Raw genomic sequence first — 21,023 nt, 5'->3', positions numbered from 1 at the left:
AGTCACAGCAGCACCAAAACACTGTGGTTTAATCTGTCCTGGCGTCAGCAGCAGCAGTCTGGTCGGATGGAGAGAAAGGGTTAATCAGATCAGACAGGTGAGACGGAGGAGACGTCCATCCCATCAACACAAGCTCCTTACAGTCTGAGCTGACTGAGCTGGACGCCATGAAGAGAAGGTCATGTGATCTAATCACCTTACCTCATCATGAACCATCCTTATCCTTTATTCTTATATAGCTGCCACTATACTCTTCCTGGGGTCTGCTACTACAATATTACTGTTATTAGTATTAAAAAAACACGACATATCAGTTATCTGATCCAACAAGTCATAACACAGGATTTCAGATTAAAAGTAAAAGAGTGGGTTGAAGCTATTAAGCTTATATATATAGGCTATATGTATGCCTATACCTTCAATCTACCCTTTAAAACTATCAATAATGATCCAAAGAGAGGGTAGGATCAATACAACACATAGATCCTCAGCTGTCAGACACATAGTTGTCAAGATTTACTGTTTAATGATCAATGTTGTGTCTCTGACAGGTCGACTCCATGACCAGAGGCTCACTACTGTCAGAATAAAGCAGCAAAAAGTTACAAAACATCCAGACAGAGTACATTTTACAATATATAATATAATATAATATAATATAACATAACATAACATAACATGACATGGCTCACTACTGTCAGAATAAAGCAGCAAAAAGTTACAAAACATCCAGACAGAGCATATTTACAATATATAATATAGTATAATATAATGTAATATAATATAACATAATGTAATATAATATAATATAATGTAATGTAATGTAATGTAATATAATGTAATATAATATAATATAATGTAATATAATATGATATAAAATAATATAATATAATGTAATATAATATAATATAAAATAATATAATATAATGTAATATAATGTAATGTAATGTAATATAATATAATATAAAATAATATAATATAATGTAATATAATATAATATAAAATAATATAATATAACATAACATAACATAACATAATATAACATAATATAATATAACATAACATAACATAACGTAACGTAACGTAATGTAATGTAATGTAATATAATATAATACAATATAATATGCCGTGTCTTCTCTTGCTAGTCCTACATTTCCCATGCTGCCTTGCGCGCACCCCGAGCGGAAGTACGTCATCCCCCGTGACCTTGTCCTGCTGCTGCTGCTCAGTAGTTTCCTAATCAGCAGAGGACGAGCAGCAGCAGCAGCAGCAGCATGGCGAATAAAGAGCCCGGGGTGAGTAGCTGCTTCACCTGCTTCACCTTTACGTCTCTTAGCGACGCAGATAATGACGTTACTTCAGCTAAAGTTACAGAAGAGTCGCTTTGTTTCCCGCTAAAACCTAAAACCTGGTCCTGGTTCTGGTTCTGGTCCTCAGTGATCCACGTGAGGCTGCAGCTGCTGTTAGCTCACAGCTACAAGTCTCATCCACTCCTTAGAGACAGACAGGAGGACACATGTCAACACTACACAGCTTCATTATTTTACATTTCATTCATAAATGTTACTAGTTACAGCTGTGACGTAGGAAGATGAAGCTAATTAAGGTGAGACACTAGGCTACAGGTGAAGGTGAAGGGTTAAACTGACAGGTAGCCTATCAGCAGTTCATCACTCACCTTTACATTAATATTATGTTTATATGCAAATGAGGCCATATCTATTTGACTATGCACCAGTTTGCATAGGAATCTGACCAATGGATGAAGCTACTTTGTTTTATTTTGTTGCCATGCTAGAGTCTTTAGGAGAGAGAGAGCTTTACAATGATACCTGACATGACATGGGTCAGACTAACTTTTAGTGAATTTAGGAGAAATCTACAGACGAAAAAAGACAAAATAAAGTAAAATAAAAACCTTAATGTGGATTTTCTACAGTTTCTTTCCCCTGTTCTTAAAGAAAACATGTAAAAGAGGCAAAATAGCCTGAAATCGGTGCATGAAACAACAGTGTTTTGCCTGTTATAGTCTAACCTTAAGAAGTAACGTTCAGCTCTGTGACGAGAGATTCAAGGTCCTGATAAAAAAAATCGTACAACTCAATGTTTATCTCTTTCCTTCGTGTGTTTCTGTCTTGTATAAATATTAATGTAAAATGTTTAATATGTTTTAACGCTCTTTATCTTTAACTCTGCTTCCTCCTGACGTGACGTGTGCTTTCTGTTGGACGGGTTTTAGATGAAAGTTCGTAATTTAAACTTCTATGTCTGTAAACTTTAAAGTAGTTGGTGTTACCGTGGAGTTTAGCCTGCACACACACACACACACGGTTGTGTAAAGTCCTTGTGCAGATGTAGGGTGTGTGTGTGTCAACCTTCACCACCATGGTCTGTGAAGGTCGGTCAGTGTGTTGTTGTTGTCACCTGACCACAGTGATTGTGTATATTTGTCCAGATTGTTTCTGTTCATCTGTATAAAAACATCTGGATGATGAAACTGATGATGTCACATTTCATCAGTTTGAGGTTTGACTGGTCCTCTTCTGATGACATCATCAGGCTGCGCCTCTGTGGTTTATAATGACACATGAGTGGAGCCACAAACAGTTTATTTCTAATATTCACAGAAGAATTTATGAATCTAACAAACATAATGGAGGCAGCATGATAAGACACAGGAAATAAATACAACTCATACATGAAAGGAAGGCAATCTGACAAAGTGCAGTGAAATAATGCAGAGAGCAGAATAAATAACAATGATAAGAATAAAAAAGATTATTTGTTCAGCTCTGACCACTGAGTGAACACATGACGGTTGGTCTTTGTGGGTCTTTCTGATGACATTAGTGCAGATTCAGTACTAACAACACGGTCGGGGTTCAGCAGCAAACTTTCAGCTCTTTGGACGACACGTTTCTCCCAACGAGAGCTCGCATATCTTTATTCCAATAATGTTGGGACAAACTAACACAACGTTATTCAAACAGTTTCTTTCCTTCAGCGTCAGATTGTTAAACCAACAGATAAAAGAGAAGGTGAGGAGGCTCTCGATGAATGATAATAAATACACGGTACGCAGTAGGGCTGGGACGATATGCTTTTCTCCCGATTCGATTCTTCTACGATTTTTTGGATGGCGATTCGATTTAAATTGTGATTCTACGATATTGCCGATTCTCTCGATTTTAAGTCTTTAGCATTTTTAACATTTATCTGCACACAAATACTGTAGGAGCCTAAAAATTAACATACTCCATTATAAAGTGAACTTAAACCCTTTTCAAAACCTGGACTCTCTGGATGTAAAAAAGGCGAACAAATGCACATTGCACAATATTTAAACCCCCCCCCCCCCCCCTCCCAAAAAAAAAAAAAAAAAATCTAATTTTTTTTATTTTTAAAAATCGTCAAAAAAGATATTGCAATATTTATGTGAATCGATTTTTTCTCCCACCCCTACTGGCTGGTTTCTATTGAAAAGAGATGAAAACAACTCACCCACTCTGCTCCAGTTATACGCTATGCAGCAACTTTCCACGTCCAGCACATAGCCTCCACCGGCGTCTCTCCCTCTTTCACTTTTCTCCTCCACTTCCTTCTGCCCGTCTTCAGTAAACTCGGTCTCAAACTGATAGTGACGCCCATCGGAATGAAACCAGTCGTTGTTGATGTTGTTCTCAAACTGCATGAACTCAGCCGTATGAATATTAGTACGACTGAATACTGAATATTAGATTTAGTTTATGAATTTAGAAGTATATTTTATTGCAATATCTGTTAAATTATAATTTTTAATGGATTTTGGAATAGAATAGAATAGAATACAACTTTATTAATCCCCCAAGGGAGAAATTCACTTTGTCACAGCAGCAACAGATACAAGACAGGCACACAAATCCATGTTCTTTTAATATTTATATATTCAAAATCTCACGTACCCCCTGGAGTGTCTTCAAGTGCGCGTAGTAGGGCTGTCACTTTTTAATGACCCGTAATTTGTTCGGATAAATTCAAATACTTTTTTTACTATTGTTCTAGTGAAACAACCAGAACTGGATCAGTTTTCGTCCGATTTTCAAACAGTTTGGTTTGTTATGATCGTCAGAAATGCAGTTGTGATGCAGCGTACTTAGAAGTAGTAGTAGTCCAACTAGGGATGCACATGATTAACCGTTAACCGATAACAAGAACTTTGACCGATTAATACTATCGGTTATTATTTATTTATTTTATTAGGTCCTTATGTCGTCAACTCATGGGGGCGTGTCGACACGTGCAGAGTTCACGTGCCTTCAGTCATATTTCGCAGCAAAAAGTTCCACAGGAGGACTGACAGTATTTGCAGCAGCCCCCATGAAGGAAGGTCAGACAATAAATGTAGCTACACAGACATAGATGTGAATCACCTGTAACTACGGAGCTGGAAAAAAAAAAAAAAAAAAAACGAGGACGTCGCTGCTCTCCAGCCTGTTCAGCTGCAGCTCTCCTGCAACTCCACAGAGGAGCTGTCAGAGGAGCTCTGCTGCTCCTGCAGTCTGGTGTTTGGCTGCACTTTGTATAAAAACAGTTCTACATTGGACGATCTAACCTCCATATGAGCGCGATCAGCTGAGACAGAGCGCACTGATCATCAGCTGTCGCGGCGCACGTGTGTATTTAACGGCAAAAAAAAAAAATTGAAACCAAAAATTTTTTTTTTTTTTTTTTTGCCGTGCGCCGCAAGATTCTTAATCTTATCGGTTAACGAGCGTCGGTTATCGGTCAGAAAAAAATTTCAAAATGTGCATCCCTAAGTCCAACCCATCTTGTTGACTCTAACTCTGTGTGTGTGTGTGTGTGTCAGGGTTTCCTGCAGCAGCTGCGGCAGATCGCCGGCAGGATGTCGTCTGGACCTCGAGGAACAGGGATCGGAGTGAAGCTGCTGATCGGAGCCGGAGCTCTGGCCTACGCAGTGAAGGAGGCCACGTACACAGGTGATGACTAGACATACCATAATAACCTTTAACCAGTTCACTGTCCATTCATCTGGATCACAGCACTGTACGGCCATGTTTCACAGAGTTAGAGTTTCTGCAAACAGAAACTCCCACTGATTTAAACAGGAACGTGTCGTTTTAAAAGTTTATATTCATACAAGTTGAACAAAAATAACAATATGTTAAACTAGGGGTGTGACGAGATCTCAATTTTTTTTATTTATGTTAAAACAATGTAAAGCAGGGTTTCCATTACTTTGCACCCCTTTCCACTACACAGTTCTAACCCTACTCGACTCAGTTTAGGTGCTTTTCAGTCACAGCTGACTTCTTCATAGTTCCTAGTTCCGATTATCAAAGTAGTGAAATGGCACTGGGGGGGGGGGGGGGGGGGGGGGTCGTTGCCACTAGCTACTTAAAAAAATCCTAGAGGAAACACTGCACATAATATGCTTACATCGTGCATGTAAAGAGTTATAATAAAACATTTCAAAATGCATGTGCAACTCGGTTAAATAAAAGTCTGTTGGTCCAGTCATATATTTTCTCATTGTAGTTTTCTTAAAATCTCGTCTCGTTCTCGTGAGATGAGTGTATCGTCACACCCCTATGTGCAACTTCATTTTCAACACGGAGACCTCTCTCTGTCTCTTCTTTATTCAGGTTCACAAGATGAAATAAAAACCTGGATGTTTTTTTTTCTTCTATTTTTGCCGAACAAGAGTTTTTAAAAATCTATTAATTAAAGGTCCCATATTATGAAAAACATGTTTTTTCTGGTCTCTACATACATAAACTGGTCCTCCCTGAGCCTACCAACCTACCAACTCCTAGAATGAGGAAAGCAGACGATCGACTCTGCAGCCCAGCGACTGGTCAAACGGTGCTAAAACAGGCCGTTCAGACTCAGCTCCTGTGGTGATGTCACGACGGGAGTGAGGCCGGTCCCTCAGCGCGATAAAAACGCCTACCGCGTCTATTTCTATGGCTGCAGTGCACAGCAAGTAACTCCTGAGCTAAATTGATGAAATACCGACCAATTTTAAGTCATAAAGTGGTAATAATCTTTGCCGTGTACAGTCACCATGTTACTTAAAGGTACAGGCACAGAAAAAGCTTGTTCTCAGTAGAGCTCCTCTGAGCGGCTTTTAGACAGTCGACATTCAGGACTACGGATCAGTTTGGGGCAAAACATTTACAATACAGTGTAGTTGGACGTTGGAGTGAAATTGAGTAAAAAGAGTATAATATGGGACCTTTAAAGTTTAACAGTGTGGAGGACGTTCAGCGCTCTGAGCCGGCTGCACAGATGAAACAACAATGATCTGTTTGTCATGATGTGAACATACTGAACACAAACCATTTTACATGTTTGCTGTGACATCACACTGTGACATCACGCTGTGACATCACACTGTGACATCACACTGTGACATCACGCTGTGACATCACGCTGTGACATCACACTGTGACATCACGCTGTGACATCACACTGTGACATCACACTGTGACATCACACTGTGACATCACACTGTGACATCACACACTGACCCGTCTACTTCCTGCTTCCTGTGGGGCAGTGGAGGGAGGACAGAGAGCCATCATCTTCAACAGGATCGGAGGGATTCAGGCCGACACGGTGCTCGCCGAGGGGCTGCACTTCAGGTAGGAGCCACGCCCACACAACCTCACTGTTACCACGGCAACGCCACTTCTAAATGAATCCAGCAGTAGATAGTAGTTTTATCTGTGTGTGTGTGTGTGTGTGTGTGTGTGGTCTTTGTCTTCTCCAGGATCCCCTGGTTCCAGTATCCCATCATCTACGACATCCGAGCCCGACCCCGGAAGATCTCCTCACTCACAGGAAGTAAAGGTAAGAAAACTTTTATTCTGAAGGAGCTTTAACACAAACATCTACCTTTATTCTGAAGGAGCTTTAACACAAACATCTACCTTTATACTGTATGGAGCTTTAACACAAACATCTACTTTTATTCTGAAGGAGCGTTAGTTCAAACGTCTACCTTTATTTTGAAGGAGCTTTAGCACAAACATCTACCTTTATTCTGAAGGAGCTTTAACACAAACATCTACTTTTATTCTGAAGGAGCGTTAGTTCAAACATCTACCTTTATTCTGAAGGAGCTTTAGTACAGACGTCTACCTTTATTGTGAAGGAGCTTTAATACAAACATCTACCTTTATTCTGAAGGAGCTTTAATACAAACATCTACCTTTATTGTGAAGGAGCATTAACACCCCTGTCCTTCCTGTCAGACCTGCAGATGGTCAGCGTGACCCTCAGGGTTTTGTCTCGGCCTCTGGCCTCCAACCTGCCGTACCTCTACCAGCACCTGGGTCAGGACTACGACGAGCGCGTCCTCCCCTCCATCGTCAACGAGGTGCTGAAGAGCGTCGTGGCCAAGTTCAACGCCTCGCAGCTCATCACGCAGCGAGCTCAGGTACACGCCAACCACGTCTGACTGGGTTAACTCAACATGGAGCGTCTGGAGAGATTTAAACGAGACAACACAGAGATTAAATAACCTTCATTTCCCCTTTAAGTCAAGTCAAAGTCAAAGTGTTTATTGTCATTTGCACAGTGGAAAGGTGAGTTTCCCTGACAATGAAATTCTTACTTTGCTGTCCTCGTCATAGAAAGCCAGCAATTATAAGAAAAAAACTAGATATAAAAAATAGACAATTAAATTCAATATAAGTGATGTTTTCCTCTGTAAACTTCCCCACCTCTGTTACCTGCAGTTTATTCAACACACACTCAAAAGAATCTATAGCCTACTAGAAATTAGTATCAGACCAGAACCTCATTCACAACAGGATCAATAGCACCGTTGTCGTCAGCATTAAAGTGAATGAACAGCTTATTACAGCAACTTATTGACCTAAAGAGTTTTATTAGAATGTATTTTGGCTTTATTTGATCTGATTGTGGAGATTTAGACAAAGAACTGAGTTTCATTCATTGTGTTTTAGTCTTTATCTGAAAAAATAATTAAATAATTCCTAATTATAACTATTTTCCTGGGTATTAATATCAAGTTTGAAACTAGGGGTGTCCCTGACTAAGGATTTTCATGGTTCAAGTTCACTTTTATTTCTATAGCACAATTAAAAATACCTGTAACAGTCAAAAACAACAAGAACGCATGTACAAGAAACAAGAAAACATGCATATCATCACACATACACACACAAATGCATGTAGCACATGCACATATACGAACATATGTGCATATGCAACAACAGTGCAAGATTATGTTAAAAAACGTGCATAGGCATTTTGACAAAATTAGGCTGGGTTAGAGGTCCAAGGAGAAAAGATGTGTTTTTAAAGCAGAGTTTAACCTCTCCATGGAAACCGCATGTCTAACGAGTCGAATCTGACTTGTCAGATCGACTAATCGTTGAATCATGTTGTTGTTTTTTCTTTCATTGATTCATGATCTCATTTACGTCTTTTTCTGCTCTGGAGAAAAGGGTTAAAACACCTGAATAAACACATTTAATTCTTCAGTTGGCATTAGATAAAAACAACAACAGGACATTCTCCACTCATAGTTCAAGTTTCTGCTGTGAACTAATGAGTTTTTATGGAGAATGAAAACGTGAAGTCCCATCAGAGAGACAGATAGAAAGATCAAAATAGGTTTTATTCTAAGAAAACAAATAAATTCAGTGTAAAATCAGCTGTTGAGCAGCAGTGAGCAGCTGTGTCATAATGCTAGGCTACAGTCTTTTCTTTCATAACCACATGTTGTGACGATTCAACGACGAGTTTGAGAGTTGAATCAGACCTCTGCAACTTCCCAGTCATGGAAAACACATGGAAAATGAGAAAAAAAACTGCTTTTTTTTTGCATTGCTCTTTCATAAATTAGTCATAATTTCTAATAAAAACAGGATTTTAGGGTAAGAGTAGCCTATAAGGTTTGACATCACACATTACCTGTACTTAATCATTTGCAAAGATGTACGAAGACATTTAGGCCACAATGAGATTTCATGAATGAGAAATACAATTCTTTTGTGAACATTTGCCAAGTGGTTTGGAGGTTTGTCCATGTCGTTTTGAAAATGTAATTTCTGTTTTGAAAAATGAGCCAAACCAATGGAGAAAAACTGTAATAGAGGGACAATACCTGAAAGTCATTATTTCAGTTGTCAGTATGACAGCTAGGCCAAAAACATGCTATTTTCATGGGAAACACAGTACGAACGTAAAGAATCTCTCTTATTTTCACCGGAAAAAATGTGGCTAGTGGAAATTCTGATTGGCTGGTAACTTTAGAAAGTTACGTGGGTCCTGAGGTGTAATGCTGTGGTCGTCCTGCAGGTGTCGCTGCTGATCCGTCGCGAGCTGTTTGACCGAGCCAAAGACTTCAACATCATCCTGGACGACGTGGCCATCACCGACCTGAGCTTCAGCCGCGAGTACACGGCCGCCGTGGAGGCCAAGCAAGTCGGTACGTAGCTTCACACCGAGCTGCTCCTTCAGGGCCACCATACCGTACCGTACCTCCTCTCTCCATCAGCTGGCGGAGCTTTAAGGGATAGTTCAACATTTAGGCAAATTGGCCCATTGCCATAATCCCTATAGTCATAGCAGTAGGTTTGTTACCTTTAATTGTCGGTGCAAGCTGTTTTTAGAACGGCGGAGCAGAGCCGTGAGCTGCTCAGAGCTACGCTACGGAGGCTCATTATGGGATTTCTTGGTTTCCCTCATCAAACTCATCAAATACACAATCCAACAACTCCACAACGCTCTGGTGGACAAGTTGTGAGCTGCACATTCACCACGCTATGAGATAATAACACAACGTTACCACACAGAGTTGTTTTAGAGGGAAATGCAGAGTCTGTTGATGAAAAACTGTCCCTGAAGGCAACGTGCATCAGTGGTTTTGCATGAATTTCCCTCTAAAACAACTCTGTGTGGTAACGTTGTGTTATTATCTCATAGCGTGGTGAACGTGCAGCTCACAACTTGTCCACCAGAGCGTTGTGGAGTTGTTGGATTGTGTATTTGATGAGTTTGATGAGGGAAACCAAGAAATCCCATAATGAGCCTCCGTAGCGTAGCTCTGAGCAGCTCACGGCTCTGCTCCGCCGTTCTAAAAATAGCTTGCACCGACAAATTAAAGGTAACGAACCTACTGCTATGACTATAGGGATTATGGTAATGGGCCAATTTGCCAAAATGTTGAACTATCACTTTAATTTGTTTCCCCGCTGCTTCTTTCTAAGTTTAAAGTGTGTGTGTGTGTGTGTGTGTGTGTGTGTGTGTGTGTGTGTGTGTGTGTGTGTGTGTGTGTGTGTGTGTGTGTGTGTGTGTGTGTGTGTGTGTGTGTGTGTGTGTGTGTGTGTGTGTGTGTGTGTGTGTGTGTGTGTGTGTTGCTCCCCTCCAGCCCAGCAGGAGGCTCAGCGAGCTCAGTTCTACGTGGAGAAGGCCAAACAGGACCAGAGGCAGAAGATCATCCAGGCCGAAGGAGAAGCTGAGGCCGCTAAGATGGTGAGTGCTGCTGTTGCCCACGACGACGGCAACATCCTCGGCGCGTTACCACGGAAACCACTAGGCTGAAAACACTATTTTAACCTCCACGACTCCGTGTTAAGACGTCAAATTGGTCTGTGTACTGGTGGTAGAAAAAAACTAAAAAACTTCCTTAAGCGTTGATTTCATCTAAAGTCACTAAAAACTGTCCTGTGTGAACTAGAAATAAGGTCCAGATTGTAAAAAAACGGCAATTCCCCTTTAACTAAAGAAACAAGACTCTCAGCTAAGGAGAAATAAAACCTTAAGAATCTGAAGACAGAAATAAAACATCTTTTATTTAGAGAAATGTTTAAATGTTGTGCGCAACTGGACAGAAAATCATAAACTTTCCCTTAACTAAAGGAAATACTGTTAAGGGACTGTGCTGAAGTGTCTCAGCTGATATAAGGAGAAATTAAACTTTAACCCTTTGCTGCGTTAAATCACTTTGGAATCAATCAGAAACAGAATCGATAAAATAAATTTAACAATGTGATGATAATAACAAAACGTACAATTATTAGATTTATATTAATGAACAGATACGGAGGCATCGTGATGTAACTGGAGTCAGATGTGGTGTTGTTGTTGTTGTTGTTGTGAGCAGCTTTGTCCAGCAGGAGGCAGCAGCTGAACAGTTTACCTGTTCTCCCTCCAGGTGCTCACTCCTCCTCCTGAAAACATTCAACACAGGTCGTGTGTGTGTGTGTATAACTGATATTGAGAGAGTAATGTGACCTTGGTATTAGACATAAAAATGAACCTTGTGAAAGACCATTAATGACAAGACGGCAAACTTAGACGGACATCTGAGTGAGGAGAAAGACTCACCTGCATCATGCACCTGTCAGAGCTCTCTGCTGTTTCTGTCTATTGACAATTTATTTGTGGCATATCAGTGAACACCTCGTCGGGCTGTGACATAACAGGGCAGCCTAGTCACAGCCACAACACCAGCTAAACGTGGCCACCCTGTTCACCACAGAGATTTTGTGTGTGGTCATATGACTACCTGGCTCCGTCTGATTGGACGTCGCCAGTGGCTGCATTTGATTGGTGAAACACTGTCGTTTGACAGAGTATCTGTTGGAAGCAGCCAGAGAAGCGGCTTCATTAAAACAAAACAAACATATTGCGCATTGGATCAATAAAAAAGTAGCGAGTATGTGTGTGTGTAAAATCGGCAAGAAAACAAAACATCGCTGCTCGTCCTTCCAATCGCCGATAGACGATCGGATCGCCAATCAGCACAACCCTACTGAGAGCAGCGCCTCAGCCCAAATGTTGGCCAGGAAAAACCCTGTAAAGGTGTTGTTTGACCTGCTGCTTCAGGTGAACTGCAGGTTGTAAATCACCTGTAGGTGTGTTGTGCTGCTTGACTCACCTGGAGAAGGTTAGCCCCGCCCCCTCGCTACCTGGCCCCGCCCCCTCGCCGCCTGGCCCCGCCCCCTCACCCCCTCTGTATCTGATTTACAGCCGTCTAATCTCCCGTAACGACCGTAATGAGTCCCGCCTGTCGTTAACTTCAGAGAAACAATCAAACGCCTCGACGCACAAATATGTGGTTTAACGACTGCGTGACAACATCAAAGCTGCAGCGGCGGCGTCCCGCCCGCGGGGGTTCGATTCCCTCTGATGACGCAGATCAGGACTGACTGACTGCCTCGGGGCGGCCGCCCTCTCTCTCTGGGTGTGTGTAACTGTAACCTACTGTGAACACACTAACTAACTGTGTGTGCGTGTGCGTGTGCGTGTGCGTGTGCGTGTGCGTGTGCGTGTGCGTGTGCGTGTGCGTGTGTGTTGCAGCTGGGCGAGGCCGTGACAAAGAACCCAGGTTACCTGAAACTCAGGAGGATCCGGGCGGCGCAGGCCATCGCCAAGACGGTAAGAGACACTCAGACTCACACACAACTTTGTGATGTCACTAAGCCCCGCCCACTTCCACCTGCCAATCAAACCTCTGCAGGATTTCATTTCTCAAGTGTTCAATAATAAAAAAACAGAGCAGATTTCAGAATAAAACACTCAGAGAAACTGAATCCTGCATGTTTTTGGTCGGATGGATGGATGGTGTTGTCCAGGTGGTGAGGGGGCGGGGCTTAGTTGTGACATCACAAAGTGACAGGAAGTCCTGACGACTGGTTTTAAGGCTCAGTTTCTGAATACAGGCTGTGTGCATTTCTCTGTGGACTGAGGCTTTGATACTTTCACAGTATTATACTAAAAGTACTACACTGCAAAAACTCAAAATCTTTCCAGTAATATTTGTCTTATTTCTTGTCAAAACGAATCCCTTTCCACTTAAAATAAGACTCATCACCTAGAAATGAACTTGTTTTTAGATCATTTTCACTTGAAATAAGTAGAAAAATCTGCCAGTGAAAGCAAGTTTTTTGTGCTTGTGATAAGAAAGAAAAACTTGCTCCACTGTCAGATTTTTCTACTTATTTCAAGTGGAAATCTGCTTGAAAGAAGTAAAATGTGTCTTAAAAACAAGCTGCTTTTTATGTGATGAGTCTTATTTTAAGTAGAATGAGATTTGTTTTGACTAGAAATAAGACAAATATTCTTGGTAAGATTTAGAGTTTTTGCAGTGTAGAACCTAGAGCTGCTTTATAATCACACTACACATGGACATCAACCTTTATACTGTATGGAGCTTTAATACAAACATCTACTTTTATTTTGAGCTTTCATATATCAGCTGTAGGTTGAGTGAAGCTCCAGCTGCAGTGTGTGGTCGAGTCCACATGGTGGCGCCAAACCACCATGGATTTCTTTGTTTTATTGAGGAGCCATGTTGGTTCAGTCCTCTGACCTTTGACCTCCAGTCATGTCCACCTAAAGTCTGAAGAAAACTTTAGTTTAAGAGTTAAAAGTCTCCTTAAAAATATTTTATGTAGAAAGAAAACAGTTTTTCAGCATTATTTTCTCATTATTTTTGATATTTCTATTTATTTGTGGAGGTTTTTATTATTCATTTCCAAATAAAGGATATAAAATAGGCAACAATAGGACAAAATAAAAACTGATACTGAATAAAAACACTGGTGCAGTAATATTCAATGTTCTGACAAACTATTAAAGTTTATTGAAAAAGACGATAATTGATGTGAAATTGAACAAATTCAAACCAGAAGAATCAACAAAGACTGAACATATTTTAGATGTATTAATATTAATGTTAATGTTAATGTGGATGTTAAAGCAGTGAGTGACTGTAGTTGATGATGAAGGATTCACTGCATCAGCTGAGTGTGACGCACGCCAGGCTCAGTGTGTGTGTGTGTCGTCAGCAGCTCCCTGTGAATCGGCTCAGTGTCGACGCTCCGACAATGTTCCCATTGTGCTCGGTCGGAAACTTTCCACCTGTGTGTGTGTGTGTGTGTGTGTGTGTGTGTGTGTGTGTGTGTTTCTCTGTGTGTGTGTTTCTCTGTGTGTGTGTTTCTCTCTCTGTGTGTGTGTGTTTCTCTCTCTCTGTGTGTGTTGACTCCCTGTGTTCGACCTGCAGGTGGCGACGTCCCAAAACAAAGTGTATCTGAACGCCGACAGTCTGGTGCTCAACCTGCAGGACAGCGACAACTTCAAGTGAGTCCAAGGCCGTCGCACACACACACACACACACACACACACACACACACACACACTGACTGAACTCTGCACCCGTTCTCTCTCTCTGTGTGTGTTTGTTTATTCTCTGTCAGCATCGATCAAACTGTCGGAGTCGAAGTAAAAACTGAAACATGAACAAATGAAAACTGGTTGAATCCATTTTATTTTGCCAGTTTCTGATCCGACTGATTCACTACACCTTTTATTTCTAAATGAGCTTTTAATATATAATTCGGTAACACTTTACGTGACGCCTTTCTCTATAACTGCATTATAACCAGACTTATAATGCAGTTATAGCGCTGTATAACTATCATTATAAACACTCATAAGTTATCATAAGACTTTATAACAATAAGCATAAGACATCATAGAGCATTTTATAAAGGCTTATAAGGTCAGGTGTTATACTAGAGTTATAATGCTCTATAATGTGTTATGCTTATTGTTATTAAGCCTTATGGTAATTTATGAGTGTTTATAACAGGGATGTCACAATTACTTGTTTTCACAATTAATCGCGGTATTAAACGCCACAATAATTAATTAATCGTAAAGATTCTTAGATACGTCACTTTCCAAAAAAAGATTATTTTGGAAACACAGAGGCAGATGAGGCACAAAAGTTAAGGTAAATGTAAGAAATACTGGTCAATTTACCTAACGTAACATGGTAGAAATGTAAATGTTAGCGTCTCATTTGTGATAAAAAAACAAACAATTAAAATGAACTTCAACATCTGGTATAGATGACAATGATTTGAATATTTAAAACACTATGCGTAATAATCGTGATTATTTCTCTGACAATAATCGTACAAAGAAAATCTATAATCGTGACATCCCTAGTTTATAATGATAGTTATACACGTCTATAAGCCAATTATAACACATTATAACTATATTTAATACATTATCGATGTGGGCATTGTCAGCGAGTTACTAACAATTATAACGTATTATAATACCTGACCTTATAAGTCATGATAAAATGCTTTATAGTGTGTTATGATTATTGTTATAAAGTCTTATGAGTGTTTATAACTATAGTTATACAGTGCCATAACTGCATTATAACTCACAAGTATGGTTATAATGTGTTATAGAGAAAGGCGTCAAGTTAACTTATAATTCTTGTGTGTTTTATACAGTTTCTGCTGTTTTTAATTGAATTACACTCTGACTTGCTCTATTTTATGATTTTTTAAAGTGTAAAGTGTCTTTGAGCATCTGTAAAAGCGCTCGAGTTAATACCAGCTGCTTGTTGAACCATTGTAGCATTGCTACAGACTCCTTCAGCAGATTTACAAGAACATAAGTTGATGTTAAATTTGTTCTTTAGCTATTTAAACTGAAAATACACATTTCCCCATTTTATTCATGTTGAACACATTGTTTTACACTTATCCTAAACTACGGAGGCTCTTCTCAACCATTTTACACCATTAAACCCGCTGTTTACATGTTCTAATTTTATTCAGATTTCAACTATTCAACCGTTACATTTAAACATGCAGAATTTCAATGTTTTCTTCTCCCTTTAGCATTTCTACTGCTTTTAAAAGACATTCATCTCATACTACAAGTTATATGTTTCAGCTTTAGCATTAGCCTTTTTTTTTCTTCAGCTCATTCAGCATTGCTTCAGCAACAGCATTCAGCTGCTTTCAGCATTCACACGCATTTTCTGCAGGAAATGCTTCTTTTTCTAGTTATTAAAATGTTCATCTCTCTGACCAAACCAAGGAAGAATTCAGCTTCTTAGATTCATATTGACACATTCATTTTCTTATTTATTCATTTATTTACTTGATTATTCTCTTATTTGCTTCTTTTCTTATGTTATTTGATTTCTTTGTTCTGATTTCTTACACATTTTCTCACCTGAGAGTCACATCTGAGCTTCAGTCCAAATACACATGTAATAGAAATAAATCTAATATAATCCTCTTATACTTCCCTCTTATTCTAAATATAAACAACACACCCTGTCAGTAGGAATATACAATGTAAAAAAGCAAATATTTACTATAATTTTTTTTTTTAATGGGACAATACATACAACATTGCCACATAAAAATGGAAAATGTGATGCATACAAGACGTCTAGCTTCAGCTAATGTGCCGTCTTTGTCCCTGTTCAGGCTTTAGAACAGGATCAAATATACTGAATACAATAAATGCAGTGATACAAATACAGTGAATAGATGCCATGAATAAATAAACACAGCTGCAGTTATACATTTCAGATTAAAACACAAGTTAAATTGAGCATTAAACATTAGTAAAGTGCTGTGTTGACGACTTGAGAGAAGTTAATGTTGTTGTTTAACACAGTGGTTCTCAAACTTTTTTACACCAAGGACCCCTAAATTGACACAAGTTAGACCACGGACCCCCATTGGACAAAATTTTGAACCAAAAACGAGAAATACACAAATATTTGTTCTAAGACTGAAGAACATTACTTTTTTAGTCAATGTACGTTCAAATTAGGGCCAATGGTGTGAATTTTTTCAAATATTGAAGATAAAATTTCTGGAAAAAAATGTTAAAATTTTTTCCCAAAAAGTTGAAAACATTTAAAAAAAAAAAAGTTAAAAATTTTCTAGAAAAAAGTTGTAAAATTTCTGTAAATAACAATTCTAGAAAAAAAGTGGTGAAATTTCTCAAAAAAGATCAAATTTCTCAAAAAAAGGTCAAATTTCCCAAAAAGTTTTTTAAAAATTCTAGAAGAAACGTGTAAAATTTCTCAAAAAGTAAAAAAAAAAAAAAAAAAAACAATTGTAGAAAAAGTAGTAACAATTCAAAAGGAAAAAATAAAATAATTAAAAAGTAAAAAACTTCTAGAAAAAAGTGGTAAAATTTCAAGAAAAAGTTGGGGACCCCATTGAACCCTCTCAAGGACCCCTGGCGGTCCCCGGTCCTCACTTTGACAACCACTGGTTTAACAAACTGCTGTTGTCTTTGTCTCTGTCTCTGTTTCAGTTCGTTTCTGCGGAAGTAGGACGCCTCCTCCTCCTCTTCCTCCTCCTCCTCCTCCTCCTCCTCAGCACCTCTCGCAGGTGAAATCGACTCCACGTCGTCAGGTTTCCGGGCTGATCCCGGTTCAGCCGTGAACCGACCGGCTGTCAGCTGCAGCTTTTATTTTGAAAGGGCTTTCCTGTGGTGTTGGTAAAAGCTGGTGAGGAGTTGTTCTGCGTCACATTCACCAGGATCATTATTATTATTATTATTAATAATATTAATAATATTATTATTATTCCAAGCAGAGTTAATTCTGTAATTCTGTAAAGTTAAAGGACCAGTTACACAACTTTGACCAACACCAGAGGAACACGGAGCGACGACGACGCTCGGACACTCACTAATTATTTTATTTTTTCTCTTCACTATGCAGATGTAACCACAGATGTATTGTTTTTGTTTTGTTTTCTTCTGTCCAGTGATTATTATGGTCTGTTTGCGTGTCAGGAGTTTACAGAGACTTTTAGAGCCGCTGCTTATGATGACGATGACGATGATGATGATGATGTGAAGCTTCCTGTTGTTACGGTGACGGATGTAGTGATTATTATTATTATTATAACAGAAGGTGGTTACAGATGTTTTCTACTGTTTCTGTCTGGACACAGATGTTCACACCAACACACACACACACACACACGCACACACACAGTTTGTAAAGAAAACCAGCACAGCGTAGCTTAGCTTAGCATAAAGACTGGAAACGGTAGGAAACTGCTAGCCTAGCTCCTTCTAGCGCTGAGAGAAAAAGACGGAAACACAAACTTTGTTCTGATGAACTCCGTTTAGACTCAGTTTCATCGTTTTCTCTCCGTGGTAACGGGACCAACAGGTGGTGCGTTCAGGGACCAGCGGACTGTTTTCCTGACCTTGAACTCAACACGAGTGTAGACGTGTGTGTGTGTGTGTTTGCTCCTGAAGGATGAAGCACTAACTGAATTTATACTGAATAAAGACGTTTGTTAACGAGACCAACAACAACAACAACGTGTGGACGTTTTGTTTTTGTTCTTTCTTTAGTTTCCTCCTCCGACAGGAAACCTTCGATGTGCCACCACCAGAGACTGAATTTGAATCATTTATATCTGAATTTGAATTGTGAGAGAGTTGGATTTTCAGCGAGGATCAAATTTGATTGGATTTCAATTTCAAATTATACTGTTCAGATACAGTTTTTCTTAAAGTATATATTTTTTTATTTTATCCCACATAAGACGCTCACATGACAAACTACAGAAATGGGGGAAATAAAGTAGGTAAAACAGCACGCGAAAATAAAAAAAAATAAAAATACAACATACGAAAGAAAATAACAAATAACAAAAAACACCAACAACAAGACGAAATAAAAATAAATTATAATAATAAAAAACAATAAGAAAGCAATTTATAAGAGTACCACAGTTTACCAGATACAGTTTTTCAATGCAACGATTCAAATTAAACATCACAATTTCAAACTATGTGATTCAAATTCAATTTTTCAATTCAATTATTCAAGTTTGGCAATTCAAATTCAGATATAAATGATTCAAATTCAGTTTCTGGTGGCACATATTCCATCCCATAACCTTCTCTCTGTCTGTCTGTCTGGGTGAAGTCGACCTTTGACCTTGTGGAGATAACGCAGCGGCGGCTGCTGAGCCTTAGTTGAATGGTGACGTCTGCAGCCGGTGAATTTGCTGTTTTCTGATCTTTGACCTTTCACCACCAGTCGAGGCTCAGACGTTCAGACTGCAGGCCTTAAAGGGACAGTCCAACATTTATTAGTCAGATCGTCCTCTCACCATAATCCCTATAGTCTTAGCAGTAGGTCCATCACCTTTAATTATCGGTGCATGTTGTTTTGAGATTGGTGGAGCAGAGATGTGAGCTGAGGTGAACGGTACAGGTCCCCAGTCCCTCATCAAACTCATCAAATACACAGTTCTACAATGCTAAAACGCTCTGGTGGACAAGTTGTGACCTGCACATTCACCACGCTATGAGATAATCATGTAACATTATGGAACATTTAGTTTTAGTTTAGTTTTATTTATAAAAATTCAAGGACATTTACAAAAACAGAAATGAAACAAGAGTAGTAAGTGCAGGAGAGGTTAAAAACCCAACAGTATATGGACTTATATAAAATACCTCCCTGGAAAAATACACAAAAGATTCAAAAACAATTCAACAACAACAAAAAAGAAAGCAATACAAGTGCCAAAATAAAATTATGAGTATGTATAAGTGTAAAATAATTGTATATGAGAGGGTGAGCATGTGTAGATTCACCTAGATTATGATGTAATGAAATCTATGCTAGGAAAATAAACTATTGGGTCATTACGACACATGAAGCAAATACTCTGAACTACTTTCTCTTCTGAAATCCCTCCGCCCAGCAGCCGTGTCTGGAATGTAGTTCCGGCTGCATTTCCCTCTAAAACAACTCTGTGTGGTAACGTTGTGTTATTATCTCATAGTGTGGTGAATGTGCAGCTCACAACTTGTCCACCAGAGCGTTGTGGAGTTGTTGGATTGTGTATTTGATGAGTTTGATGAGGGACAGGGGACTCTTTCTCTCTCTTTAATGCTCAATTTCAGATTTTTTGCTCAGATCCGATTGTTTGCTGGTTCACATGAGCCGTTATAATGTGGCCTGTATCAGATTCCACAGTGTGAACGGTTTGTGGTTCTGAACTAACCCGATACTGTATATTAAACCTCCTAAAGCGTCTCAACCCGCTCTGGCTTCAGTAAGAAACAACATCAACAGGGTTTTTACAGCCCATAGTTTAACACCACGTGCCCTTTTTTAAAATTTCTAATCTCCTCTCCTTCAGCCTCACGTTCTCACTACAGCTGCTCTGTTGTCGCTAAACACACACAATGATGCTGCAACCGCCGCTGCTGCATAAAAAGATCCAAGAGGAAACACTGTAAAATGACGTAAAGTTGCATCAAATCCACTTTTAGCTGTTCACACTGAGGTCGCATTGGAAAAAACAGATCTGGATCTGATTCAGGATCATGTATGGAAACCGTCTGAATCAGATTTAAAAGAATCTGATCTGGACCAGATGTGATTTGAGTGTTCACACTTCTCCAGAAAACATTTGACCTCTCGACCCCTAAAAAATCTGATCTGGGCGTCTGTAGCCTGAGACAGAGAGACGGACGTGTGGACAAGGTGAAACCCAGACGGCGGCGCTCTGAGGGGGCGTGGCCTCGGCGCTCTGAGGGGGCGTGGCCTCGGCGCTCTGAGGGGGCGTGGCCTCGGCGCTCTGAGGGGGCGTGGCCTCAGCAAGCTCATTAACATATGACATCATGAATATTAATGAGCCGTCGTCGACCTCGGAGCAGGAAACTGTCTGAGTCACATTTACATGAAGACGTTGACGGTCAAGGTGACGGTGTCCTCCCCCCCATCCTCTTCCTCCTCTTCCTCCTCCTCCTCCTCCTCCTCTTCCTCCTCTTCCTCCTCCTCCTCCTCGTCACATGATGAAGGACACGGAGACATGGTGGACACACACACACTGGACTAAGACTAGAATATAATATAAATAATAATAATAAAAGTTAATTGGATTGAAAGTGCTTGACCTGCATCAGTTCCTCAGCTCAACTCTTTGTTTCTTTTTAACTCTTTATGTTTTTTCTTTACATTTCCACGTTTAAACAGGAAAAGCAAACGGCTGCTGTCTAACATGGAGGAACTACGTTACCCAGAATGCACCTCGGCTGATGAGTGATGATGTGTGTCGACTCTGCAGTGACTGTGATGACACCTGGTAACACAGCTGATCATCAAGTCTGAGTCAATTTACTGAACACGGTTTTATTTCATTAGGACAAGTCACACGTGT

The 21,023-nt window shown here is 39.7% G+C and overlaps 2 protein-coding genes across 3 annotated transcripts in view; both read left to right on the top strand.

The window, feature by feature from the left end:
* Nucleotides 1-21,023, top strand: part of LOC311000765 (transcriptional regulator Myc-1-like) — a 294,713-nt gene that overhangs the window by 61,613 nt on the left and 212,077 nt on the right. The window lies entirely within an intron of this gene.
* Nucleotides 1,204-17,622, top strand: LOC311000408 (prohibitin-2-like). Its single transcript, XM_083991117.1, has 10 exons — nucleotides 1,204-1,295; nucleotides 4,847-4,976; nucleotides 6,560-6,644; nucleotides 6,773-6,852; nucleotides 7,257-7,441; nucleotides 9,334-9,463; nucleotides 10,406-10,509; nucleotides 12,340-12,417; nucleotides 14,045-14,121; nucleotides 17,134-17,622. Exons 1-10 carry the CDS (start codon nucleotides 1,275-1,277, stop codon nucleotides 17,150-17,152), a joined length of 909 nt encoding a protein of 302 aa, XP_083847243.1. The 5' UTR covers nucleotides 1,204-1,274; the 3' UTR covers nucleotides 17,153-17,622.

This window comes from Trachurus trachurus (genome assembly GCF_905171665.1).
Source record: "Trachurus trachurus genome assembly, chromosome: 17".
Lineage (NCBI taxonomy): Eukaryota > Metazoa > Chordata > Actinopteri > Carangiformes > Carangidae > Trachurus > Trachurus trachurus.
This window is presented reverse-complemented; position numbering and strand designations above follow the sequence as displayed.

What these genes read in the sequence shown, in the direction of transcription:
- LOC311000408 (XM_083991117.1), top strand. Translation starts at nt 1,275, where the DNA reads ATGGCGAATAAAGAGCCCGGG. An exon ending in TCATCACGCAGCGAGCTCAG is followed by an intron (nt 7,442 to 9,333) that starts GTACACGCCAAC and finishes GTCGTCCTGCAG; the next exon opens with GTGTCGCTGCTGATCCGTCG. An exon ending in CGTGGAGGCCAAGCAAGTCG is followed by an intron (nt 9,464 to 10,405) that starts GTACGTAGCTTC and finishes GCTCCCCTCCAG; the next exon opens with CCCAGCAGGAGGCTCAGCGA.